This window comes from Gavia stellata, chromosome 11, assembly GCF_030936135.1.
Source record: "Gavia stellata isolate bGavSte3 chromosome 11, bGavSte3.hap2, whole genome shotgun sequence".
In the NCBI taxonomy this organism is placed as follows: Eukaryota; Metazoa; Chordata; class Aves; order Gaviiformes; family Gaviidae; genus Gavia; species Gavia stellata.
Window position 1 is genome coordinate 29,071,569 of NC_082604.1, and position 27,697 is coordinate 29,099,265.

At 48.6% G+C, this 27,697-nt stretch overlaps 2 protein-coding genes across 6 annotated transcripts in view; one reads left to right on the forward strand and one right to left on the reverse strand.

Moving 5' to 3' along the window:
* The first annotated feature begins 308 nt into the window (after window positions 1-308).
* SSR3 (signal sequence receptor subunit 3) lies at window positions 309-4,031 on the forward strand. Its single transcript, XM_059822760.1, has 5 exons — window positions 309-454; window positions 1,078-1,204; window positions 1,624-1,722; window positions 2,670-2,801; window positions 3,502-4,031. The coding sequence occupies exons 1-5, from the start codon at window positions 316-318 to the stop codon at window positions 3,566-3,568; spliced, it is 564 nt and encodes a 187-aa protein (XP_059678743.1). The 5' UTR covers window positions 309-315; the 3' UTR covers window positions 3,569-4,031.
* A 4,008-nt stretch (window positions 4,032-8,039) lies between these two features.
* Window positions 8,040-27,697, reverse strand: part of KCNAB1 (potassium voltage-gated channel subfamily A regulatory beta subunit 1) — a 76,129-nt gene continuing 56,471 nt past the window's right edge. For 3 of the 5 annotated variants that reach the window (XM_059822524.1, XM_059822525.1, XM_059822526.1), the window contains exons 3-14: window positions 27,649-27,686; window positions 26,102-26,181; window positions 25,265-25,309; window positions 23,996-24,040; window positions 22,625-22,668; window positions 18,635-18,721; window positions 13,498-13,583; window positions 12,289-12,409; window positions 11,676-11,770; window positions 10,032-10,152; window positions 8,817-8,905; window positions 8,040-8,129 (exon numbers count right to left, since the gene is read on the reverse strand). In XM_059822524.1, coding sequence (XP_059678507.1) covers window positions 8,040-8,129; window positions 8,817-8,905; window positions 10,032-10,152; window positions 11,676-11,770; window positions 12,289-12,409; window positions 13,498-13,583; window positions 18,635-18,721; window positions 22,625-22,668; window positions 23,996-24,040; window positions 25,265-25,309; window positions 26,102-26,181; window positions 27,649-27,686 — 941 coding nt within the window. The remainder of the gene's footprint in view (window positions 8,130-8,816; window positions 8,906-10,031; window positions 10,153-11,675; window positions 11,771-12,288; window positions 12,410-13,497; window positions 13,584-18,634; window positions 18,722-22,624; window positions 22,669-23,995; window positions 24,041-25,264; window positions 25,310-26,101; window positions 26,182-27,648; window positions 27,687-27,697) is intronic. The other 2 variants (XM_059822527.1, XM_059822528.1) reach the window with 1 other exon arrangement.

A 27,697-nucleotide genomic window follows, 5' to 3' on the forward strand; every position in this document is an offset into this window, starting at 1 on the left:
GCCGCGGCGCCGGCCGGCCTCCCGGGGCAGCGCCGCCGCGGGGAGCGGGCGGGCGCCGCATCGGGGCGGGCGAAGCACCGGCGAGGCCGGGACCCGCCGCGGAGGCGCAGCGCCTGCGGCGGGCGGGGCACGAACGGCCATAACGGCCCCAAAGGCCCCACGCGCGAAAAAGGGGGCGGCGCCTTCCCGCCGCCCGCGCTCACGTCGGCGTCACCGCCCCCGGAAGTGCTGCGGGACGGGCCCGCCCCCGCCCCGCTGGCGGCCTGACCCGGAAGCAGTCGTGTGCGCTGACTGTGCCCGGCCCCGCGTCCCGCCATGGCTCCCAAGGGCGGCCCCGGCGGGCGGCAGCAGTCGGAGGAGGACCTGCTGCTGCAGGACTTCAGCCGCAACCTCTCCGCCAAGTCCTCCGCGCTCTTCTTCGGCAACGCCTTCATCGTCTCCGCCATCCCCATCTGTGAGCGGCGGGGAGGCCCCGGGAGGGCGGCGGGGGGGCCCTGAGGCGGGGGGGGAGCCGTAGGCCCTGGGAATGGGGGGCGGCAGGCCCTGAGGGGGGGACAGGGGTTCCCCGCAGCCCGCCTCGGGCTCCTGGGCCGCTGCCCGGTGCGGGTCCCTGGGCCGCTGGGGCTCACCTTGCCTGGGCCGGGCCGGCTTTGAGCCGAGCCCAGGCGGGATTATATTGGTTGTCTCCGTGCTGGGTAAGATCCAGCTTCGAAGCCGGTCCTGCTTGGAACAGCGGAACGGTGGTTGTTCTGTGGTTTGTAAAGATGGACGAGCTGCTGTGGAACACTGACGTGTCAGCATCAGCGCTGCGTGAGGCTGGCTGCGCCGGGCTGCTTCTCAGCCGGGTTTGGCGGGGTCTCATAAGGCCCCTTTCAGCCAAAAGCAAAGCAGATTTCTCTGTTCTAAAGTATTTTTTAATGCAGTTCGGAAACCCCCCAACTGATTTTGCAGAAACTGGCTTTGGTCTGGCAGAGCCACTGCCAAATTACAGAGCTAGTAAGCTGCATAGGACTCCTTGGGTAGGGCGTTTTTCTTGGCGAAAGAAACCACTCAAAATGTCTTTTTTTTTCTTTTAAGGGCTTTACTGGAGGATATGGCATATGGATCTTGTTCAGTCTGCAGTCCTGTATAGCGTAATGACCCTCATCAGTACCTATCTAGTAGCTTTTGCATATAAGAATGTCAAGTTTGTTCTCAAACACAAGTAAGTTTGGTGGCTATTTGAAGAGGAATTTATGATTAAAGAATTTAACAAAACCAGCATTTACAACAAATTTTTTTATGAATAAGAATGTCTGAAATGTTACTTCAAAAACTGTTTTACACATAAGTATGTCCTAATTGGTTTCTGTCATCTCTCCTGTAATTATGGAATAGACTAGTCTTGTCAGCTAAGATTACAATGAAATAGCAAAACTACCTTCATTCTCAGTGGGTATTGCCACAAACTGTATTTGACTAGTACTTTTAGTAATTTGATCGTTACTTGTCCCTTCAACTTCGCAAGACTGTTTAGTGTTTTGTCGAAGTATTAGTCTTCACTGTAAATGCATCTTCCTATAATCCCAGGGTTGGGGCTTCTTTTTCATGTTTCAACTTTAACATCAATGGTGTTTCTTACAGAGTAGCACAGAAAAGAGAAGACGCTGTTTCTAAAGAAGTTACTCGTAAGCTGTCTGAGGCAGACAATAGGAAGATGTCTCGTAAGGAGAAGGATGAAAGGTAATCCTCTGTTCTCTTCTTTCTCTCCCTTGTTGTAATACTGCCTGGTATCTTCAATGCTCTAGGTAGGATATTAGGGACTGTTGCTTGGCCATTGGCTTTTTCCTGTGTTCTGGTAAGTAGAAGCTGTACTGTCAGCTCTTTGTTAATCTGTAAAGCCTTTTTGAGGCGAGTTATCAATGAAAGGTCTCCAACATTGAAACCTTTATCAATAAGGTCCTATAAGGCAATTTCTCCGTCTTTGAGCTGCAAAGCAAAACAACTTACAATAACTGTCTGACAAGTAAGCATCACAGCTGTTGTCAGAAATAAGAAAAAGCTCCTTTTCTTAAGGACAGGCTAGCGTGATGTATTTTGCACAGTGGCATGCAAGTTCCTTCCGAACAGCATTTCTGTATGCTGCTGGACTGCACTGCTAATCACTGGTTGTACTTGTACCCCTCATGGTTATAACTGGCACGTCTCAGTATGCAGATTTCCAACTGAATAGCTCATACTAATATCCAGGCTGTGCCTGATGAGTGTATCGGGAAGCACTTAGTATTAGAGTAGATGCCTGTTACATACAAGACGCAAGGATGTGAACTGTCAGCTCTTTGGAGCAAAAAGCCATATCCTCCCTTCTAATTGCCAGGCACGCTGGGAGCATCTAACAGATACAAACTCACAAAAAGTGTTATTTGTGACGGGCTAGGTTTGATGTGCCTGGTAGGAAAACAAGTGTAAGTCACTTAAGTGTACAAGTGCATAGTATATGTAGGGTTTTGTCTTTAAGTAATGAGTTGGCTGGTAGTTCTTGCTGCGCCCTTTTAGAAGCTGGCTGTAACAAGAGCAGCAGTGTGTGGTTTACTACACCTCTGGGTGTCAATCACTTCATAATGGTGGGTGTGCCAGGAAATGCATTGATTTAAATATGCCATTAAAATAATGTCGCTACTTCTTCCTAGAATTCTGTGGAAGAAAAATGAAGTTGCAGATTATGAAGCAACAACTTTTTCCATCTTCTACAACAATACTCTCTTTCTGGTCTTGGTCATCATTGCTTCATTTTTTGTGCTGAAGAACTTCAACCCCACTGTGTATCCTTTATCACCACGCTTGAAACAAGCAGAGTCCTCCTACTATTTGTTGTCATTAGTAGCTATATTTGTTATGTGGGTTGTGAGATTACTCTGTTGACACGTGCAGTTCATTGTAGTACCTCAACTTAGAAACACTGTAACATAAAAATAGAGATAACAAAAAAATCCCCTCCCAATCATGTGAAAGTTTAACGTCTGACACGAGCTGTGTTAAGGATATCACTTGGACAATACGCAGAAATTCTTATGGCTTTCCCATTTCAGTTGTAGTTGGGGAATGAGGAGGCAGCTCATGTTCTTACAGAAGCACTGCGTCAGTGTGTGTTGCCAGGTGGTGTTACGTTACAGGATTGTTTAGTTTCAGTAACTTCACAAGTAAAATTTCTTGTTATTTAAGTAAGTACGTACTGCCAATCAGGGCCGCATATGTTAAAGAGACTCTGTATTTAACCGTATTTATAAACACTTTTACGAGAACAGGCTAAACTTTATGGGTGTCTGAGTTTTGAAGTTAAGTACATTTCAGCATCCTGCTAATGCCTTGATTGTAAGCTGGATTTCAGGTTATGATGTTGCAGTTTTAAAACTCCTACAGAGAAAGACCATTTAAATTCCTTGGTTTTCATAAAACTTTTACAAAGTGTTCTGTACAAAAGAAGTGGTATACAAGTATATGTCCTTAACCTTTTCCCTACAGAAACTATATTCTTTCCATAAGTGCTTCATCTGGACTGATTGCTCTGCTATCTACAGGATCCAAGTAGACAAAAAAAACCCACAGCAATTTATTTCTGTGAGAGGGTTCAACTGCCATACAAAAGTTTAGGGGTGGAGTAAGAAGACATTTTTTTATAGTGTGGCTGCTTGAGGGTATGGGGGGGGGTTGAATCCAAAATGATTGAATTATATTTACTTTTGGTATCTTTACATGGTATTATTCAATAACTGAATTAATCAATTTTTTTACTTAGCAATGAAAGGAAATGGTGTGTGAGAAGTTACCAAACATAACCTTTCTGAAGCACTGCATGGGTGTGATGGTACTACAGACTATTAGACAAGTGCGCTGTAGCAACAGCACAAACGGTTGTACTTAAAACCTGTAGCAGGATTCCCCTGTCAATTGGTGACTGGTGTAAGAGTCAAACTCGCTGATAATAAAAAGTGACAATCCACCATTTATCATTGTAACTTGAAAAGTTTTAATAAAAAGGAGGCTTTTTTGTCATTTAATTCCTTGTACTTCCATTCTTACTTTAAAAAAAAACCAATGGGTATTTATTTTCATGGGCAAGCAGTGTGTGTAGGTTTGCCAACTCTTTCTGCTTCCAGAAGAGAGGAGTCCTCTACAAGTCAGCATACTTATTGTTTTCATTGGAAATACTCCTCATTTTTCAGTAACTTGGAGTCAGGACAAAACCTAAACCTCCTAGAAAAATGCCTTTGAAGTGGTTTGAATGTACTGGGTTTGGGTTTTTTTTTAATTTCTAAAGTTGTAAATAAAAAAAAAAACCCTGCCAATTTTCCTGGCACAGCTTAACAAAGATGCTTTAGCTGGCTTTTTATAATGGGTTTATCAGACAGTCCTTTTCCTTTTTTTTAATGCTACCAGTAAAGCAGCTATTATGTTAAATTCTGATCTCTACTACTATTAGTGGAATTCTATCGTAGAAGTTACAGATACTGCCATTACAGACTTGGAATCCTAAACCAGGAAGAAAGAGAAAGCTTATAATCAGATTTAGCGTTAACACTTAGTTTGCTAATCTTTCCTTCAATAAGATTAGTATTTATGTAGAATATAGTAAAATGAAGATTCTGAAGTGCAGGGGAGAGTGTATGTGGCTTGCCTTAGAGTACGCTGAGTTTGTAATGTCTCTGTTTCTGACATGCAACCAGAACAGTCTCAAAAAACTGTTAGCTAATTACCCAGTGCCTGCTGACTATTAAAATGCTTCTCAGCATCCTTTGGGATTGGGGGTTGGATGGGGGTCTTCAATCTCGACTCTCCACTGCATAATTTACTTTTACTTTGCTTCCCAGTAAAGGGAACACACTATTTGTGTGTTTACATCCTGAAAATTCCAGTGGTTTTAGTGCACTTTAGAGCTGCCACTGCAATTACTTTTCTGGTCGGTCATTTAAGACTCTTCAAATTAACTTGATTGTTTGCCCTCAAAAATATGTGGATTTTTCTTTATTGCTTCTACCTGCTTATTCGCTACTGAAAGGAGCCTTTCCATATTGCTTGCGTAATTTTACTTTCCTTGGCTTATCACTTACTATAAAGGATATAATTTGTATGTATTTTAGTGTAAGTATTTAGCACATGTAAAACAAATTTCTAACACTCTTCTATAAATGGTCAGAACCAAACACGAGGCCAAGCTGACCACTCTGTAAGCAACAGGACTTAAATGTTGCTGGTTTGCTGGTCACTGGTGACTTGCTCAGCTCCTACCAAAAGTATACAGTTACTTAAATTCAGGCACGTGAACAGCCAACGCTAATACACTCCTTTTACTTGGCAGCGTTGGTAGGGGTAAGCCTGCCCTGATGGGTGTTTTAGAAAGTGGCAGGTGTATTTTCCAGGAAATCTGCCGTCCAGAGAAAAGTGATTTGAAGCAGCACTTTCTTCTGCTATTACTGTCAGTCACTGAATCTTTCATTAACGGCTTTTCATCTTACCTTAGTTTTTGGTATCGACAGTTGCTGAGGCCTGGAGCATAGTATGTGGCAGGATTTTTCTGGAGAGCGAGCTTTGCAGCACTGACAGCCTGGAACAAAAGCAGGTGGGTGGGTTGGTTGGTTGAGTTGTTTTCTCTAGAAAGCCTAATCTTTTCTGTGGACTTCTTCACAGAAAAGCACTGGGCGTTTCTTTTTGTTGGTGGTTCTTTTTTGCAGGGGGAGGGTTGTTTGCTTTTGAAGTTTCTTTCTTTCTTTGTTTTTTCCCTTGCAATCCCCACTACAAGCTGCACCCAATTTCTTCAGTATAATGCCAAAGGTTAGCCTAAAACTAGGCTACTGCTTCGCATCCCATTGCCCGCAGAGCATTAGGCAAGCTAAGTCTTAAGCTTTTGCTTTAAGTAAGGGACAATGCCATCTGGTTTTCAATTAAAAAAAAAAAAAAGTTGGGAATTAATATATTTTTAATGCATTGTTAGATTCCCATCCATCTGAGAATGGGAAAAAGAGAACATTAAATTCTACCGCCAGAGGTAAGAAAAGGAACTAGTCTGCTACTGGGAAAATAATTATACTGTTCAAATAATAAAGCTGTTAACTGTACAATGGTCAAAGCCTTTGTGCTGCCCATGAAACAAATTTTAGAATACTTACATAGTTAATTTTCACAGCTGATAGTGCAAAATAAGGGGACATGGCCCAGAGCAGTGAAAGCGGTACCGGGGAGGTGAGAAGTGCTTCAGTGGCCGTCTCCGCCTCGGCTAGCTGTGACTGACCAGCCCAGTGTCATTTTGGAGAGGCTGGTGACCGAACGGCAGTGGGATTTCGGTGAACTGTCTGGAGGATGTTCATGTTGTGTTTATTTCAGGTCAAAATGTTACACAGGACTGATGCCTGCCTTAGGAGAGTACCTTCTAGAAGTACCTTCTCAGAGATCTGCAGCCAGACCCAACCAGACCTTCGCTCCCCGGCTGTACCCACTCCTGGCCGAGGTCATCGTCCCTTGCCCGACCTGGGTACAGCTGAAGATTAGTGTTTCCCTGTGGAACAATACATACCCATTTTCAGCGTAAACCATTGCTGTTTCGAAATCAGTCTCGCTATTAGTAACAGGTCTCTAAGTATAAAATTAGATGCACAAAATGCTTTTATTGTGTCCAAGCAGAAGTCAAAGTCAGACTGCATTTCTGGATATACAGCAGCCGAGTTCGTTTACACATACCATAGCTCATTGGATTAAATACAGGAGAAGACAACTCAAGTAGTGGGATTGGTTCACGTGGCCCACGTGAACGCTGCACACACTCTGCAGATATCCTGGAGTTAAGGGGACTAGAATACAAGGGTCCTACAAATACTGTACATAGCTGTACCCCCTAGGAAGTATGTGCCCAGAGTACGCGATTCAATACAAGTGAGAAATACTCACTGAAATCATAGGTGCGTTTTACAAAGCAAACTCATGGTAAAACACGACATGGTTCTTAAGATGGGCAAATGAATATGTAAGTGCTTACTATCAACTCCTGTAGAGGGATGAAATGCTCACAAAAAAATCTACCTCTTTAAAATGTGTCTTAAAAATACTATTCATTTACTTATGCCCTATTCCAGAACAAGTTAAAGCAAATGTAGCCCTCCACCGAAGTACATACCTGACTTTTTTCTGGTATTTTTCAGCAGCTATATATTATATATATTTATAAGTATCTATATCCTGAAAAGCTCATGAGTATTGAAATTTACAATAGCTATGTCTACAAGCAGGCAGAAGTAGAGGCAGGTTTCTATAGATGCAAACCCCCAAATTTCATCATGGCTTTCTTGGTTTAAGGTTTACGTAGAATTAGAATTTTGCAAACAGCCGTTGTTTTTATTAACCTGGCATGCATGCTTGGGTTTTCTAACTGTGCTCTTCTGGCTTGTACTCAGAAATACTTCCCAGGAGCACTCCACAGCTGAAATAATTGTATAGTTAGGAGTTGAGCTATCTAATTTCTAACTAATTCTCTGTCTTACGTTCTTTATTCAACTGCAAACAAAATCTGAAGCATATATTCAGCATAAAAAAGAAAATGGAAAATTTGAGCTTGCCCCTTCTATCTCTGTTAACCTGAAGAAACTTTATAGTTGAGATTTCCCAAATGTGGTTTTATTAAAACCTTAAGTTGTATCTGGCTTTTCTTCATTGAAAAAATAGATCTGTACATCCTTCTTTAATTACCAAGTACCTGAAGATTATAAATTATTTTTTGCTTTACAAGTGTTTTTCACAGCACAAGCATGAGGTGCTAAGAGTAAAGTAAAAATTAATGCATTCAGTCGAAGGTAAGAAAATACAAGATTATTCTTGGTTAGAAGAGAGATCAACTGTGCTTTTAAATTTCACTGCAGATTAGTAGCAACAGCACACATCTCGAAGGATCCAGTGACAGTAGACACCGAGCAGCAAGCTGCTGAATGATTCTCATGACCGGATATTAACTCGGGGCTGTACTTCTGTACAGAGCCCTTTTTAAACCATGCAGTCCAGGTGATTCATGCATTGCATTATGATCTGTAGTCCTTCTTGCTGTAGGGCTTGTTTCCCAGAATATTATCTATTTCATTTACAATATGGGATGTCATCTTTGGAAGGACCTAGGGGGAGAAGGAAACCGGTGTTTAATCAAGCTTCCATTAAAGGTTTTTCCAAATTTAAATCTGGATTTTATCAAATAATGTTTCCTCTGGGTTTTTGTGTGACAGGTATTTAAACATTCATCTAATACCTTTCTCCCTTAAAGGAAAAACTACTCTAGTATCTTCACCCTGTGAGAGAATCACAGAAGTGCTCCTAAACTTTATATGCACAATATTGCTCAGCTGCAGTGGAAAGCGAGCTGGTGGCAAGAACATCAGAGGAAGCTCTTGTTTGTGATAAGCAAGAGAGAACAATGAAGGTGGGTGCAAGTGACACGTGCCCTGGGGAAGACTTAGAGCAGAGCATATCACAACATGTCCTGGAACCAGGTCGCCTGCTTTTTCAAGTAAGCTTTTAGGCAAGTAGTAGAACGATACAGTAAACCTGCTGATGCCACTCTCTTGCTGCTGGATACAGCTATAGCTACCCCAAACGGTGGCAAGTCATGGTGACGCACCATAGGTTCGCCTAATTAACGTGCGTAACTAGAACTGGAAGATGCCTGAAACAAAATACAAAGTAGTAAAACTATATTAAAAGAACAAGGGCGCTAGTCTCAAGGTATGCTGGCGTTACCCTCAAAGGGAGCTGGGCAGCAGCTAACCCCCCACCTCTGTTGAGGTGCCACCACCACCTGCACTTGCCTGTATGGCTCCGAGGTTCTCTATCAGCTGCTCTGGGTTGGAAGATCCTAGAAGAACAGAGCTCACCCCCTCATTTCTCAGGCACCATGCTGGGAATAAAGTCACAAGATGGTCAGGAACATAGGCTGCATGACACAGCATTACTCCAGATCCTAATGCTTGTCAGAGCTTCTGTCTCTACTCGAAAAATGACATTATTTGTCTCAACCTTCACTTTACTCCTCCGGCACTACCAGGAAGAAGATGCACGGGTCAGAGAGCAAACCATATAGGAGACCTCCCAGCATCGCAGCTGACCCTGGGTCAGCAGCTGTCCGAACTGCAGGGTTTGGTTTTTCCCTAGCACGAATCACAGGGATTCGCCTCTTGGCTATTTGAACCAGGAATCATTTTTCTAAGACATTTGTGCTGCTGAGCCAAAGCTGAACAATAATTATTTGAAAAAAAACCCCACCTCTCTTCTTAAGAAGTAGCATTCTCTTGTGTCCGTCAGCCCCGCGTGCCCAACGACGGCTTCCACCGGGGAGGGACCGTTCAGAGAAGCCGGCAGGTCGGGGTTGGACCCGCATGGATGGCCCAAGATATGCTAGCCCTCTTGTTAGTCAAAGCCTGATGAGGATGCCGGAAACAGTCTTATTTTAAGCAATTTTTAGCTGTACTGCTCAAAAAAAAAATGTTATTTTGTGTGAGGCTAATGGACCAGGGGTTACCTCAAAAGCAAGACATGGCATTTTAATATCCTGCAGCATGTTTTGTTTTGTTCTTTTACTGTGTTCCTTGAAACGCGTTAGCCTTCTCCTAATGAGGTGTTGCATTGCCCATCTTCAGTCTTGCTGTGTTCCTGGCGTTTTGTTCCATAACCCCTGCTAGCAAATAATCATTTAAGTGTTTTAAATAATAAATAGATCTGTAGATACAGGCAAAGACAAACCCATCCTTTGACCTATTTGAAAGAGGACACATCTTTTTCTGCGTTACCATTTACCTAACCATCACTGATACTTCAACAACTGACGGGAGCACCAGCAGACTACCTGTAGCTTTAGGGGATTGTAGACGGTTTCACCTGCACTCGTCTCTCAACAACCCATACGGCACAAACTTTCTGTCTGCACCTCAGGGTATTGCCCTTCGTGCTACGAGGATGTGAGCTAAGTGATGCATTTGTGACAGCAGTGAAGGCGCAGAGACATTCGTCCCCGTCCCGTCACCTACCGACGGCCAGCTGAGGCAGCGTGCACCCGAGGCGCTCGGCGATGGGCGACAGGTCTTTCAGCTTCACCTGCTGCTTTCTGCCTTCCTCGCTGATGATTTTCTCTTTCAGCCACTGGTAGCACTGGAGGTGAATTACATTGCAATCGACTGTTAGCTTTAATCTTCTACGATGGAAAGTTTAAGGCAATTATTAACAGCTCTTAAAAAGTCCAACGCAGGAGGTAATTGAGGCTGAATAACACAATGCTTTGCTACCCGAAGCAATTGTGACAGGACCAGGATGTCTCCTGTGAAAGCCTACGTCTGCATCTCCCTGGCTTTATGCAACTGGAGGACTCGGTCTGGAACCTGGAATCTCTCCTCAGTTTTATTTTTGGACCACTGGATCCCATCATAGAGCAGAAAAAAGTGAAATATTAGTCAACTTGAGAAGATTTTTTACCCCCCCCAAAAAAAAAAAATTGAGAACATCTGATCTTGTTCAAGCTTTACTATTACTGTTCAAGATTAAAAAACTAAATGGAGCTGAGATTTCAGTTCTCCCAGCTCCAGACTTGAAACTTGATTCTGCTTCACTCTCATCAATTTAATTTGGATCCCGCTCTGCAATGCTGCTTTCTTAGCTAGCTTTTACCAAATGGTAACAACATCTTTTCTTCTGGAAAAAAAAATCCCGAATGCAATGAAATACCATGTTTGAAAATGCTGCCCTTTGTAAGCAAGGCAGTGTAGACTTTCCTTTAAAAAGCACCAAGCTGAGCAAAAACCAGCACGGGGATGTACATCAGTCTGCTGGCATTTGTCAGGCGGCATTGGCTTTTGCCCATCAGCTGAAACAGAGCCTCAAATACCGTTTTGGATAGGTTTTTTCCCAAATCCGTGACATTTTAACGTTCTGCCATTTTTCAAAGCATTAAATAATGTGCCTGCCACAGGCACGATACGGGAGGAGACCCCATAACACCCAGTAAGAGTAAAATCAGGGTAATTGTGGGAGAAACCAAGCGCTGTGGTGACATTGCAACACTAAACCTGTGAGAGAGGGCTGCTGCCCTGCCCGGCAAAGGGCAGGACCACCGAGGACCCCCAGGTTTCACGGGGCGCTGGGGCTCTGCCCTGCCTGCGCGGCTCCCCAGAGGGATGCTGTGGGGCTGAGCCCCCCCGTGCACTCGCTGCCTGGTAGGCTGGTGCCCTGGGAAGGGTGGGCAGAAAAATAACGTCCAAGTCTGTTTCACCCGCTGCGCGTGGTTAAGAGGTTTTGAAGTCACAGCAGCTGTGTCGATTAACGTCAGCTGGGAGCATCAAGCACCACAGAAACCCTGGGCTTGTGCCTTCTCCTTGACGATGCCTGGGCAACGTAAGGGCGGCGACAGCATCCTTGCGCAGAGCCTGGCTCCAGGCGCCGGCTGCCCCGCCACCAGCTCGCAGCCGTCAGCTCGCCGCGGTGGGGAACCCAAAGTGTCCTTATAACCCAGATTCTCCCGCACTTTGGAGCACGGTTGCCAGAGAAACCGAGCTGTTCTATCAATACAGCAGCACTCAGGCCAGCCTTCTCATGCGGGAGCTGTTTTCCCTTTGTTATTTTCCTGCCCTCACAAAAGCAGCACAACTACTTTTCTCGAACGTGCAACAACAAAAAAATACCTTTAGTGCAGCCCTTGAGCTTTCAGGGACCCCGTTGCCGTATTTCCCTGAGATGATGCCGCAGGCTAGTGGAGACCACGTCATTGCTCCGACCCCTGCAGAAAAACCAGAAAAGGGGATTTTAGGGGACTGGGAGAAATCAGAGTTGTATCAAAACCAGGACTTCCAGTTAAAAAATAAAAGCAAAACAATTGCTGCTTGTTTGTATTGCTGCTGGCAGTGATGTTCAGTCCCTTAAAGGCATCAGCAGCATCTTCGTGGAAGACACCGAGTAGCTTATTCATCCAAAACCTTATTGCGAGGCCTCCAGCCCCGTCCTGGCTCCTGCTGCCACAAAGTACCTGAACTCCAGCTTCTCAGCCCAGGTATCTCCTACGCCCGTGCTGCCCTGAGTCTCAAAGAGTAAGAAGCAGCCACAGCAATTAGCACCTATTTCTATCAGAGGCATGGTAAGCTGGTTTTTTTTTTAGGTCATTAGGTAGACAGATACCTGTCTGTCCCCTTCAGATCCAGGGGAGGAGAGCGCTGCTCCCATCTAGAGCCCCAGGTCAGCCCGCTCTGTATGTCTTTCTGCCAATGAAATAGCCGAAAGGCACAGCAGCCTCAGACTCACCGATCTTGTGATATAATTCCGGCAGCTGAACCTCCACTTTCTCTCTTTGGAAAAGGTGGTATTCAGCTTGTTCGCACACAGGTGGTATCATGTTAAACTGCCTGGCTACGGAGTAGGCTTCCTGGAGAAAAGAAGTCAGTAGATAAAATACTTCATTAATACAACATAACTTCCCAGCCAACACTCCCTGAGTGCGCAGGAGCCAATGACCTCAAGTTTCTCTATCCCTTACCAAGGCCACGCACATCCCCATGAACGCTGACGCAGAAACGCAGCCCCATCCCTGCCTGCACCGGCACAGCAGGGCACGTACCCGCATTCTGCCTCCTCCAGCCCAAAGCTGCTTCAGCGCTGGCGCAGTGACAACCCGAACAACTTCCCAGCTGGGATGGTTGGTGCTGAGCCTGTTTATTGTGTTTTGCCCCTGCCACAAGAAGCAGGGACCAGTAGGATGCTCCTGGCACCCCTTAGAATCATAGACTGGTTTGGGTTGGAAGGGACCTTTCAAGGTCATCCAGTCCAACCTCCCTGCCATGACCAGGGACATCTTCAACTGGATCAGGATGCCCAGAGCCCCGTCCAGCCTGACCTTGAACGTTTCCCGGGATGAGGCATCTACCACCTCTCTGGGCAATAACAAATGCTTCTGACAAAGCATTAAGGATGAGCCGTCAGGACACTGGTTCCCCCGGTCTGGGGCTTTTCAGGTAAAGCCGATTAGGAGGTCCCTGCAGCCGAGCAGGGATATTTCCCATCTGCACCTTTGGACGTGGCATGTGCAGAGCAGTGCCGCCCGTGGGGCTTCTCCCCTGTGCGGGGGCTGTTCCCACCGCAGCAGCAGCTCCAAGGGTCCCGTGGGTCACAGAGCCACGTCTTAAACGGAGCATCAGTGGGCATGAACATCAAACAGGCACTTTACTGAAAGTCTTGAAGTCAGCCGAATAAACCCAAACTGAAACAACGCCCAGTTAAACAAGCCAAGACACCCAAACAACTAGATCAGCCCATCTTCTCCTAATGAACACTGGGCTCGTTCCAGAACAGGTTTTAAAATTATTTTAGGTGAAAAGATGCTGGATAGAGTAAAACACAAACATCCCCAGCCCAGACCCACGCTTGTGGTTCAGCTCCCAGCGCGGCTCTCAGCAGACTCAGCAGCCTGGATGCAGAATTACCAAGTGTCAACGCTTTCCTAAAAATCGACTTTACCATGATCTCCATAGCGCTCCAGCGTGATGTTCCCCAGTACATCGCCATGCCTTGATTTATTACATGTGTCATCGCTCGGACAATTTCTAAAGGAGGAGAAAAAAGAGTATGAGAACTGCACAGAGGCCCATTTTTCAGTACCAGATCCTCCCCAAAGCCACTTATAAATGCCAAGTACGCCGACAAGCCTGAGCAGCTTTGCATTAAACACCACTTTTGCTGCGTTCTCTTGCTCGAACATGGATGAAAAAACATTGACAGTGCGAATGTGAAGACATTTATCCTGCAGTTGTTTAAAAACTGATTTCAGCAACTGGCTATTGCCTACCAATGCCTTCTGATAATATTTCTTCTAAAATTTAACACAAGAGGGCAGCACAGTCGAAAAATAAACTAAAAGCTAAATTAAATTGATTTTAAAATTCGTTTACTAGAAGCATTTATTTGGTCCTGCTTCTTTTTACTAGGAATATGAGGATGCTGGGGATAAAGCTGCAGAACGGGATGGCTGAACGCCGCTCCGCCGAGAGCCCTGCCGCTCGCGGGAGGAGCGGGCGGCACCTCTGCAAAACCCAGCGCAGCAGTCCCACAGTCCTCTCTTTCCTTTGGGAAGATGGAAGCCTGCAAGGCTACGTGTGCCGGGACGGGATCTTTAATTGCTGTCCGTCAGACCTCTGCTGAGCAGCCCTGCCTTCTTGGAGGTGGGGGGGACCCATCATAAACTGTAGTTTGCAAGAGAAGGAGAAAAAATTGGCTATCCCTCATGGCTGCCCAGGAGGTTACAGAGCCTGGTAGGATGCCCCTCTAATGCTATAAAGAAAATAGTCCCTGCTTACTGTTTGCGACTCATTTTTAAGGCTGATTTCTCCCTGGGAGCAGCCAGCTGGGTACCCGGCATGGCGAGGGACCCAGGCAGTGCCCACTGCATCGCTGCTGCGGAGGAGCCGGGGACTGAGCGGGGTCCCCGGGGTGGGAGACTCCGGGGACTGCGGGGTCTGCAGCCCTGGGCTCACAGTCCCAATGAGCAACCACGAGAGCAGAAACAACTGCCCCGGCTGCAGTCAGAAATTGTTTCTTCTTACTGAGCTTCGGCACTCCCTGCCCTTTGGAGCTGAGCAGCAGCTGCCAGGGCACCGGCACTACGCCAGCCACTAACAGCACAGCATTTAAACGGACAAAAATGGGCTAAACCCACTCTGAGAAGCAAAAGAAACGAGTACTTAGTCACCACTCTCAGTGCCGCACAAGGCACCTCGCAGGCAGCGGGTCCTGCCATGTCTCAGTGCGCTCTTCCCTTGGGAAAGCAGCAGGGAACCGGTATCTACAGCTACACCATGAATTTCTGACCCATCAGACAACTATGAAACAACTCTGGCTGGACACAGGGATGTGCGGAGAAGCACTGTGTGTTTATTCCATCCCTTGGCGTGTCTGCTGTTACTCGGACAGTGACTCCGGGCATCGCTGTCGCAAGATCAAGATGAGCTGCCTGTTATATGATGAGGATTCTCGTCCTATTTATGGGGGGAAAAAAAAAAAAGGAGCTTGGCAGAGGGGAGATTACACTGCCAATCTTGATGTTATTGTGAGATTTCTTCTGCAGGCAGCGACAAGCTGCTAAAGATGAAGAAGTCTCCATTTATAACCTCGGAGGGCTGTACAAGAGACACCCTGCTTCTGCCTCCCCACTGAAAAGGGAGATTTCCTCCCAAGGGAAAGGTTGCCTTGAGGAGTTTTTTCCCCGATGAAGAGTAGAGTTCAAATGCCAGATATTGTTTTCTCTTTTTTTCCTTCTTCGTTTTAGCCAAAGCCATACTTTTCTCTATTTCTAAGCATTTTATTCTCTGGTATGTACTAGTCCAACAAAATGCCCCGTTATCAAGCAGCCACCCTGCTACCCGCAGGCGTGCTGTGCGCGACGGGCAGCTGTACGGCAATCCCTCCCTCCTCGGCAGCGCCGGCTTCTCACTGGGTTTAGTTTTCTATTTTTGCTGCCCTACCATTTAGGAATTTTGATAAGCATTTCATGGTATGCCTTTTACACATTTCAGTCCATGCTTCTTTTAATTCCTCCCACCTCTACTCCTTTCAAGAAAAACTGAAGTCAACTCAGGAAAAAAAAAATAATATCCATATCTTCTTGTTTACCAGAGGCTGCTCCCATGGGTATGGTGATGGGATGGTTTGCGAAGAGCACGTGCCTGAACCGCTCGGTCGGCCAGCTGGATGGCACAAATGGCATCACTTAAGAAGGGGAGATATTTTTAAATACAAATTAATGTTTCAAAACCTGGAAAACAGCCTCCAGCAGCGCAATAATAATTTTGAAGTAGCTTAAAGTTCCCTGATAGGAACCATGTCACCTTCCCCACCTGCTTGCCAGGGCTGCGGACTGGGGCTGGCTGTGCAGCGGGCACCCGGTCCCCCGGCACAGTGACACCGGGGCGTCTCACCAGGAGACCCCGGGGACCCTCCTTCCCCGCAGCCAGAGCTGCCCTGCTCGTCTGCTGGAAAAGCTGCTCGGGATGAAAAAAAGCATCTGCTACACTGTTGGGCGATCAGATCTCCAGCCTGACTAACGAGGCTCGAAACTCGCAGAAATTCAGGAGAGAAGCACGGATCCTTCCCACCACCCATCTCCCGAGGTCCCCGTTTGGGGAGACCGCGTGATGGCAGAGCTGCCTGGGCGCAGGATCGCCCCATGGATGGCCAACCCCAGTGAGTACGGCCGATCCCAGCGAGGACGGCCAACCCCAGCGAGGATGGCCCCTCGTCCCGCCTGCCCTGGCAGAGCCGAGACCGGGTCAGGGGCGAGGAGGGACGGGGCTGTCCTGGCCAGAGACCTGCCGGACCTGACTGCAGGGTTACGCAAAGAGCTTTGGTTCCTTGGAGCTACTATTGCACTGCTTTTACGATGAAAAACTTTTCTAATTTGCTCTGAGACTTTTGAGAGAGGTAATAGGTTTCAGATTTTTAGATTAAGGAAACTTTGCCTGACGCTTTGGGGACCGGTGTCACCTACAGTGAAGAAATCTGTATTAAACTCTCATTTCTTCATACGAGCTCTCCATTACCCACGCCTCCTGAGGCAGCCTGCGCTGGGCCGTGACAGGGAGCGGGAAGCGATTCTGCCCTGGCTGGGGTGGGCCAGAGGAGTATTCCTAAATTGCTGCCCCATTGCCCGCCGATGCCTGCAGACACACGGACCACAGCGGCCGGAGGACGCCGAGCGATAGCAGAGGAACCTCACCTGCCTGCTTGCAGCAAGTGAAGAAAGCAAAATGAACATTCAAAGTCTGTCCTTTGATTTATCTGGTTGTACCCTACCGCACACAACCACACCGCGTGCTCGAGCAGGACCCTCAGGTGTTGGCATGAGTAGCACAAGGAGGGAACGTTTTAAGGTTACCTACAAACCGCTCTGCGTCGGAAGCGGCTATTTGCTCGTGGGAAAAGCATAGGCACACGTAAGGAGACGGAGCGGGGATTGTACGTCTTGTGAAGGTAGCTCAGCACTCATCGTGCGCGCCAGATAGTGCAGAACCGACAGATGGTTCAACAGATGCTCTGGGGTAGAAGTGGCTTAGTAGGTGAACCATAAAAAAAGCATGAAGTACATAGAAAGAATCAACACCACACCATTCATAATAAAAATGTCCCTTTTTTCACCCTGCTCAAAATCTCACCAAACACCACAGTTTATATCTTACTGCCAAGCTCCAGCGCTGCTAGCGGTATCTGTAGCATCTTAAAAGCTGTAAACGCCTGAGATCAGCTGTGCGGCGCGGGCATGGGAAATATATTCAGCGCTGCCTCATTAGATGACAACTGACTGAGCAGAGAGGTCATTTCTCCCTCCGAGATACAACACGTCATGTTCCTCGGCCTCATCAGCTACTACAAAATCTGCACTGGTCTTAAAACCCCAGGCCAGTTCCCCGAACCCATAGCTGCTGGCACTGGTCGGCCGGGGCAGCGGTACTGCGGTCACCCACGGTTCGTGACGGGTTGCACAGCCCCACGTTCGTTAAGAAAATAGGTGTCACAACCGCTGAAAGTCAAGCCAGGAGCTTCGGAGGGGCCTGTCAAGCTCCAGGTTTGTTTGATTTACATGTACTCATCCATGACAGCTTCTGCAGCCTGCAAGTCTTTCTTCTTGCTATTTTTTATTTAGCTGTGAAGCTAATCTTCTGCCACAGTGTGAATGATTGTGTTAACTCCCGTGGGAAAAGAGAAGGAATGGGAACTGGTGCCCATTAAATAGGGCACTAACCCCAAAACATGAAGGTTCCTGGATAAGAGGGCTATATGGCCACGTACAAAACACACATATATGGTCATCAGCAATTCTGAAACATAATTAAAGCGCACAGAGAGTCACAGGTCCTGCAAGTTCCTGAATTCGATCCCTGAATTTAACAGTCTGAATTTACCAAGGCCCATTCCCCACCAGGACCGCGGGGCGGGCGGCTGCGGCACCGAGGCTGAGCCCAGCCACGGGCAGAGCATCACGGCTCTCCGTGCCCGGGGGGACCCCACTGTGCCCGGGGGGGCCGCGTCCTCGCACAGCCCCTCGGCAGAGCCCACCAGAGAATCAGCTTGTGCTGCTCAAGCTCTTGGGGCAGCGAACCCTAAAGCTTGCCAGTCGTGTCTTGTTTCTGACCACGCATCGGATCGCACCCCTGGTTCCAGCGCTGGGAGAAGCACGTGCTATCCGGGCAGCCCAGGGGACTGGGACAAGGATGGGGACGGCAGCACTGGCACGCTCCCCTCTCCAGAGCTGACTGCACTAGGGGTAGGGATATACAGGTTTCATTTGACACAAAGACCTGCCTTAAACGCAAACACAAATTCACTTTATCTGAAGGAATCAGGAAAAGGAAATAAAGAAACAAACAACATTAAAGCCACCACTGAGACGTAAAGGAAACTTCAATTTCCTTTCAAGAGATACAAATTAATTTCATTGAAGTGTAAATATATAGGGCTCCAGGATATCATGAATGAGGTATTTCATATTTAAGCTGCCCCACCTGAGTATTTAATAAAAATTGTTTTTCATTTCCTACCATCATCGGTCTAAGCCTGTAAGCCAGGATCAGTCACGCTAAAGCCTTGAATTCGAGCTTCCACTGACCTTCCATGGGGGTATTATTGTCTGGCCGGTTTGCGAAGACGACGTCCACGTACTCCAGCTGCAGCCTCTGGAGAGACGCCTTTAGCCCTGGAAACAGCAAAGCAGAGACAAGAACCTGCATGGTCAGAGAGAGGCAGGAGTATGGCAGCGCAGAGCTGATAGGTACAAAACTGTATTAGGGAGAATTTGTGGGTGTTGGTCTCTTCTCCCATGTAGCTAGCGATAGAACGAGAGGAAACGGCCTCAAGTTGCGCCAGGGGAGGTTCAGGCTGGATATTAGGAAAAAGTTCTTTACTGAGAGAGTGGTGAAGCACTGGAATAAACTGCCCAGGGAGGTGGTGGAGTCACCATCCCTGGAGGTGTTCAAGGACCGTGTGGACGTGGCACTGTGGGACATGGTTTAGTGGGCATGGTGGGGTTGGGGTGGTGGTTGGACTTGGTGATCTGACAGGTCTCTTCCAACCTCAGTGATTCTGTGAAAAATAGGGCTCGTTATATTTATATACATATCTACTACATATCTACCCAACCATACGAGAAGGATACTGCATTATGTCGTCCCATGTCTATGCAGCCATATTAAGAAAACACCAGTTTGGCCGCATGCAGAGTTCCCCCCTTCCAGGAGAATTTGTTTGGTTTTTCAACCAGGCTGAGATTTGGATTGGAACAGGCAGCGGTTGCCAAGCGTGTCCGTGGCCAGCCTGTCAGGAGGCAGCCGCCAGGACCCAACCTCAGCGCTCCGCTTCTGTTCAGAGTTTGTTTACACTCAATCGCATCACGGAGCCTTTCTATGCAAGCCCAGGACACGTTGCGTTGGTCCTGTCCCACCTAACGAAGCCCTGCCCCAGGGGGTCTTCCACAAATGCAAGCCTGGACGGGAGGATGGCGGCACTCGGTTAGGTATGTTACGACAAGCAGGTAAAGCACCGCGGAGGGCTTTACCCTCTCTGCAGGGTAAGCAAGCTGTGCCCACCAATGCATTGTGTAGGGCAGAAAACATTTTGCAGAGCAAGAGAAGGCACCATTTTGCAGCTACAGTCCAGGACTGCCCAGGCTTCAACAGCTTCTCTATGAGGATCTGAAAGGAGATGGCATCAAAAGCCTACATACATATATATATAAATATATATATGTGTGTGTGTGCATGCATGAGAGAGATAGGATTTCTAACGCTTATTTTCTATGAATCTTCCCAGGAACAAAATGTTTTTATGAATGTTCATGAAGAATGAGCCAAAATAGAGCAGTCTGAAAATGTTCGCTGAATTTGGGATGGAAAAAATGGCCATTTTTGCCAAAGGTATTTATAGAAAATAGCTAACATTGACCTTAATGTTATTTGCTATGTGTTTGGTGATGTTATTTCAACTGCTGCCAGTATTTTTCTATCATTTCATGAAGTAGCTTCACAAGAAATGGAAAACGAATCGGTTTGGACCGCCTATGACATGGATGCAACGTCCCCGAGCACCTCTGGGTCTAGTGGCACCAGCGGCCGGGACACCACCTCATGGGGGGTTAGTCAAATGAAAGTTCAATAAAATGTTGCTAAAAAACTTTCTCCAGCATTACCTTAATAGGGAATCATATCCTAATGTAGCCGAATTCTGCAAATACTAAATATTGCAAACTTCCCAGGACAATCCCAGATGTACAAGCTGGTTCCTATGAGGCAAAACTGACCGTGCTCCAGTGATGCTCCTTATCTCTGCGAAATGGCTCCTTTGAGATGGAAGATGACCAAATCTGTACCCCGGGGAGGAGGTTGCTCTGCTCACCCTGTTTGCTGATGGCCACGTTCATCCCACCTCACCCGCTTGGGACGGTATTAGCCAGGCTGTGATGCGGGTGGCAGTGACATCCCAGGCGAGAGGTGGATGATGTATATATAGTAATAACATTTTCCATATAATCTATGTTATAAAGTATACAGAACAAATCCTGGTTGTTGAAAGTTGTGACAAACGGGCCATTGCAGATTCTGGCGATAAAACATGCAAACGGCCAAATGCAAGTTAAAGCTGCCGTTTCCAGCGTGCAAACCCGATATTTTGCAGACGGATGCTACCTTCTGATAAGCAAAGATCAAAGCATACCTCCGCCTGTTCTGCAGCGTGAACTGTGAACGGGCTGGTCCCCCCCCCCGCGCCATCAAACTACCAACACCACGGCACACGAGTAATATAGATGAGCCTGAATTTTTCTTTTCTAATTTGTCTCGGCAGCAAACATTAGCTTAACCAACCACCACTGTAAACAATTAGGGCTTATCTCATAAATCAAAGAGGAGGCTAATTACCCCAGCGCACACAGTGCAGTAAAGAGAACCACTTTTCATTGCTGCAGCCATTGTGGCGTGTTGCTTTATGGAGGGTGCTGCTCCCCTGGGGCTTCAGTCCCGGATGACCCAGGCCGGCATCGGCATCGCCCAGCGAGGAGCAGCCGCTCGGCGGGGAGCGGCACAGCCCGCCGCCCTGGGCTGCCCCGAGGACCTTGGCATAGAGCGTATCATTTCCTAGTAACCCAGAGAGGACGTTTTGCACATCCCTCGGTGGCGGCAGACAGAAGTGGGTCAAACAGCAACAAGAGGCGGGCGGTGCGAATCCTTCCGCAGAGCCCTGAAGCACAGGTACCAAGCCTGATGCTCCCCTTCTCTCCCAGATTCTTCCCGCCCCCCAAGGAGCCGGACACCCCTGTAACTCCCTTCCACGGCTTTCCGCAGCTTTCCTCCAGACCCACGCTATTTTTACTTGGGATTTATGTAGAAGACAGACCCAGGCCCCTGTGCTGCTGGCTGCTTTTCTGGGTCCAGGACCCGCTCGTGCTCTGCACGGGGCGGGGCTGTCAGCCCCAGGGTCCTCCCGGGGGGGTTTTGCTCCTGCCCCCGTCGGGAGCCAGCCCAGGCCGGGACCTTTCGCTGGGACAAGGTCAGGGCTGACACTGCTGATCCTTAATGTGACAGAAATGCGTCTTTTTATGGGTGCTGCTCTATTTGTGCCCTGTGTGTACAAAGTCCTGTGCAAGTTCGAATTATGCCTGTGGTCGCTGCACTTGGGTGCCTGACCCGACACCCAGCAGCCCTCCGGGAAGAGCCAGATGGGGTGAAACACACTTCCCTGTATAGAAAAGCATATGTGCTCTCACTCCTTCTCCAACAGCAATGTATCCGAGAGAACAAAAAAAGCAATCGGAAGGAAGATGAGTAGTGTGCATTAGACGCAGCAAAGACCTGGGTGAATCAATCCCGATGGATGAGCAAGGTTGTGCATAAGGCAACGGCAACACGCAGCAGGATGCGGGACTGGATGCAAGGAGCCGGGCGAGGGAACGCACGCAAAAATTGAGCGCCTGAGACGAAGCAGCACCGAGAGCAAACCGCAGCCCTCCCCAGCCGGCTGCTCGGCGGATGGGACCTGGCACCCCTCCAGAGGCTATTTCTGCCGGCTGACATCATGGCCTGCATCCTCATCCCTCCCTGCTCCGCCAAGGAAGCCCACACGGCCACAGCCACGGCCACGTCTGCCGGCCACGCACTGCCGCTGACTGCCCCAGCCCCTCCAGGAAAGAGCCGAGGGGTGTATGTGCATCCCCCATATGTATCAGCAGGACAGCTCAAGACCAACCAAGCCTTCCTGCCACAGGAACCGCAGCCGATCCCGCCGCGGCAGCTGGGATTGGGGCCGTTCTCGAGAACAACACCGCAAAGCTGCCGGGAACCCGCGCGAGGCAGCGAGTGATGAAACCCCGGTGCGGCAAACCCCAATTGCCGGAGAAAAGCAATAAATCTGCAAGTGATGCAGATGCAGCCAGCCAAGGGCAACACGCTTGCTTATTATAGCAAAAAACCAAAAGGTTGTTGCTGCGTAGAGGTGTGGTAGAGAAGGCTTTTTGTGTGCGATGTGTTTGCTCACACCTTTTGAGAAAAGCCAGGATAGTCCTTCAGTGCATTTTGGGCACAGCAAGACCACCCTACCCCACAACACATACCTTCAATGATGTGCTTTCTTGAAAGCCCTCTTTCCGTTTCAGCTCTGCAAAGGAAAAAAAACAGGTACATGGCTGTTAGACGTCTGAGATGCTAACGATTGGGAAGCGCTATTTTTGTATTCTGGTTTAAACATCCCAAAAATGAAGCTACAACTCATACAAGAGGGAGACCCTGCAGCTCTCTCGCGTTCCCAGCCTCAAAGACATCAGCATCCGGGATGAGTAATACCACGGCGAATGTGGTAACAGCCTTGCTATGGATATTGCCTGACCCTGAAGCTGCCATCCGAGGTTTCCAGGCGGAGGGGTAAGGATGCTGGCAGGGCAGGCGGGGGCTGCTGGGGCCAGGCAGCGTGGGGATGGGGCTGTGCCCCGGCTGACTGTGCACCACTGAGGCTTCGCTGACGCCATCCGCCATCTCAGAGCAAAGCAGCATCCAACCCGCCCTACCACCGTGAATCTGGGAGACGTCAAACCCAACAAGGTGCTCCTCGCAATCGGGTGCTGGTTCACATCACAGGCACAAAGGTACAGCCAAGGTCACCCCCAAAATCCTTAAACGCCCTGTCTGCCGGGACCGGACCTCCTCCAGGCAGGTCACCTTGCCAAGGCAAGGCAACAAGAAACAAGACCCACACGACCGTGGCCCATCAGTCATGTATGAACTAGGTTCAGAGGCAACCCATGGCTTAATAATTTTTCCTTCTGACTGTTTAATTTTGTCCGTGTTTCTAACACACCAGGCAAATCCTGAGCCTGCTGCGACGCAATGGCACAACGAAGCGGGACAGCTGCTGTAGACCCCCCTTACCAAAATACGCGGCAGTGTCTTAGTTATAGCCTGGCTCTGCCAGAAAAGCAGAGGACTGTGTTGCACCTCAGTTCAATGCACCATTAAATAACTTCAGTGTAATGGGGGGAAAAATAATCATAATCATTTGCACAACACCTCTGATGAAAGTCTCCCGGAGACTTTGCAGCCACTTTCATGGTTTGTTTGGGTTTCTCCTCAGACAATCCAGTAGATTTGAAAAACGCACATTGATATTTTGTTCTGGGGCCAAAAAAGAACCCGCAATGGAAACGAGCTGAAGAAAGGCACGGCGCTTGAAAAGCACGGCTGGGTACAGCTCCCGGAGCCGCAGTTCTGCTCGGGGCGGGAGCACGCCCGGCACGGCACCCCGGCCGCTGCTGGGGGCTGACGCCTCTGCCACGCTCCCACTCCTTAAAAGACTTGGCGAAATGAGGAGAAAGAAAACGGCAGCAAGAAACTCCCGGTCCGAGGTGCCGTTAATCTCCACCTGGCTGTACGGCTGCAAAGGGGAAAAGCACGCAGCGGCAAACACCGTTACAAGTAACTGTGAGACTTACTTTCCGCCCCAGTACAGTTTTGTTGTTATGACCAGGCTGGACCTCCTGCAAACAAAACAGAAAAATTATTATTGTTAAAAGAAATAGGATGCTGCCCGTGACAAGCAGCAGCACTCTGGCTTCCCGCAGCGGCGGCCGCGCCTGGTTTTACAGCCCTGGGCTTGGAGCAAGCGTTCCTACACCCCTATAATCCTTTTTACAACAGGTCTGGAGACCACCTCTCCTCCCACGCTCAGGTCCGCTGCGGGCAGGGAGTGACCATAGGCTGGTGTCCGGAAACCAAAGCTAATTCAAGTGAAGTGACCAAAAAAAGATACACATTTTTAATTATGGAGTGAGCAATCTCCAGAGCCCTTTGCCAAGGGCTATCTCCTCCTGGTATCCAAGTCCAGTGCTTCTCATTATCATGCAGTATTCCCGGAGTTAATAAAACCCCGAGAGTGATACATTCACTGAATTGATCTATAAATTCCAATGTGATGTTAAATTAAAGATTTATCTTTCATAAACTACCTTGCTGCATAACTGTACGTGTGCAACACAATTTCTCCAGCTTTTGCTAGACTCACCTTTTGTCTTCCACAGTCTCCAGAATATTTCTTACTGAATAACCATCCCCCTAACACAGGGGATACTGATTTTGGTGAGAGCACCACTAGAACCCATTCTTCAGTCGAAGGCTGGATATGACACACACGGGAGGTCTTTAAAGATTATGCAGATGCTCTCAAAACTACACAACATATGCTAATGTGCATCATTTAAATTAGGTATCATCTCCTAGCAGGCTACCCAAGATGAAGGCCCATCACAGCTTTGCATTCTTAATGCACGGTCTTATGTACGTGGATAAGGATGCCGACGCACAACTAATCTGTCTCAATACACCGTGCCTGGGAACGATGACGGATACACCCAGAAGCTGTGTTAACTGTGCTTGCTGCGCACAGAGAGGATGGTCTCCTGCAACGGTCAAGGCAGCACCGCAGGCTGATGATCGCAGCCTCGTGAAGTCAGTGCACGCTCCCAAAAAACTAGGAGAGCCTTTTTAGCTCTTGGAAGGTCTGGCTGCCGCGGGAGCCCTGGCTGGCTGCTCTGCGCACAGCCCTGGCACGCACAGGCTGCCGGCACTGCCTGGGGACAGCAGCACCCGCTCCCGAGCCGGCATCACCTAACATGCATCGCTTTGAAAAGCCAGAAGGATTCTCCTACGCCCAGGGGTCCCGCTCATTTGGGGGGGCCAGGGAGTGCCGTCCGGCAGTACAGTACCTCCAGCCCTTCTTCTTCAGGATGTTGCCCAGGATGACCTCAGCCCTGCACAAGAGAGAGAGCCCTGCGTGAGGGGAGGCAGGAGGATGCTCAGCGCCAGACAAACCATCGTGGCCACAATCTACCCCGACTCCCCCGGGCGATGCCACCCGGACACCAGCCTGCAGCGCTGCTCCCAGCTCTGCAGCTCTCCCCTCCACCGGTGACGGTGACCCAGCACCGGCTGGGACGGGCCCCCTCCATCGGTACAAAGCATCTTGTCCACCCGCTCCGATGGGGACGGACCTGCACCCCCGTGCCCTACGTCTGCTTGAACCCGCTCCGGGACGGCAGAGCCACTGCATCCCCACACCAGGGACGTGATGTCCCGGTCCACCTTTTACACTAAATACAAAGCCATATAAATCAGCCAAAGTCAAATATATTATGGATGGGTATTTTTTTTTCCCAATCCCGCAGCGACACTAAGAGCATTAGCTCTGCTGCAGCCAGAGCGGTTCCCCGCACCGGGAGCTGTCACTGGCACAGGCCATTCATCACCATTAAGATGCGCACTGACTATTCATTTATTCAGGACATTTTTCTCCCTGTGCCAACGTCAAGTGGCACAAGTGATACATTTCAGGCTTCAGCTGGGTGCAAGGAGGTTTGGTTTTGATTTTTTAATTATTTTTTTTTAAGAGTGCTCCAAAAATAAAGGTTTTTCTGTGCCCCAGGGGGAAGGGGGATTCCCAAGCACCACCAGAGCCCTGTCCATCATGAGCGACTGTGACACAGGGAGGAGCAGAGCCAGGCAGAGGGACCCCAGGGAAGCGGAGCAGGACGCTGGGCACTCACTTGCCGGCCGCATACACCTCGGCCGTGTCGAACAGGTTGACGCCGCTTTCGTAGGCGATGGTCATCAGCTGCTCGGCCACCTCGGGGAAGCAGAGACGGAGAGGTGAGGGGTGGCAGACCGCATCCCAAGCGGCCAGCGGCTCATCCCAGCCAGGGCAAAGCCCCTGGAGGCACAGCACAGGGGCTTCAGCGGGGCTGGGATGGCTGTTAGCATCCCCTTCCCGGGGGGCGAGACCCTTCGGCAGAGCACCAGGGGTTCGTGCGCTGGCCCAAGAAGCACCAAAACACGGATTTTTCATCAAATTCCCTTTGACTCATCCTGGGAGGAATTAATCCCTGCTCACAGGAACGTCCAGGGCTTTCTAACAAGAAAGCAGCCAAGAATTAAATAGGGTTAGAGAAGATACTCTGCACATCTGTGGCGCTTAATACAGAGAGGATATTTCCATGGTAAGAGTTTAATTCTGTTTTGGCTACCTGACAGGCTGTCTTGCAGTTCCCCAGATGACTTCATGGGGTATTTAAACAGCTGAAGGTCATTTCATGCGATCCCCGGGAGTCCCACTGCTCCCTGGGGGGATTCTGCACCCAGAGGGGGCTGGCGGCTCCGGGGAGACGGGTCCTGGCCAGGGCACCCACGCACAGCCAGCGTCCTTAGGGTGGGCATCCCCCAAGGACGGGGCTGCGTTTCAGTCCTCTTTTTCCATGCACGAACACTTTGCACTGGCTTATTCTAACCGAGGAGGGCAGGAGAGCCAGGGAGCAGCTTTATAACTGAAACAAGTCGTCTTGCTTCAGCCTGCAATACCAAGAAACGGGAATGAACTCCGTGATCTGCCACCAGCGGAAGAAATACCACCAAAGATCAAGTGACTTAAAAAGCAAGAAAAACCTTTGAATTCAGACTCCTGGGCCGTTTTCCTTCTGCAAAAGTTATTTTGGGGTTTCTGTCACGTACTAGAGGGGAGGCAGCCGGGAGGTTGCTCTCCTTTTGCTGACTACCATCCGCAGCGTACCTGAGACGGAGGGAAACCCACGTGCTGCCCAGCACTCGGGAGGATTATTAACTGAGATTAAGAGCCATCTGGTACGGGCAAGAGTGCGTAGGAAACCCAGGCTCATTTTCATTTGTTTCATCTTATTATGTAAAAAATAAATCATCCGGCAGCTCCTTGTAAGCCGAGCCCCTGCCTGTATTTATGGCTGCTGCTGATCACATACATGATGCAAAAATAGTTTCCCATTTCTGCTCCAGGAGCAGTACCACTGCCAATGGTAAGGAGGAAATATCGCTCCGAACAGCGCGGAAAAGAAGATCGCTTTAAGGGATAGATGGGGTTTTTTTATTAAAGTTGATCTCTGGAAATGTCAGATTCATTAAGGTTTGTAAGCAGAAGCGCAAGCTTTGCATTGCTTTGCATGGTAACTCTCTGCCATTTCCTTGTACAGAAAGAGGCTCCTCTGATTTTGGTAGCCATGGTTTCATTTAAAAATATCTCATCTTAGTTTTTACTTCATGCATTACACTTACACCAAGCGTTACTTACCTCGTCTGAGATTTGACCTCCAAAAGTGACCCATGTCCCTAGAAAGAAC

Bases quoted from the DNA above. Each gene is read 5' to 3' on its own strand.
- SSR3 (XM_059822760.1), top strand. From the start codon at position 316: ATGGCTCCCAAGGGCGGCCCCGGCGGGCGGCAGCAGTCGGAGGAGGAC. The intron at 1,205-1,623 runs GTAAGTTTGGTG...TGTTTCTTACAG, and splicing joins AAGTTTGTTCTCAAACACAA to AGTAGCACAGAAAAGAGAAG. The intron at 1,723-2,669 runs GTAATCCTCTGT...ACTTCTTCCTAG, and splicing joins CGTAAGGAGAAGGATGAAAG to AATTCTGTGGAAGAAAAATG.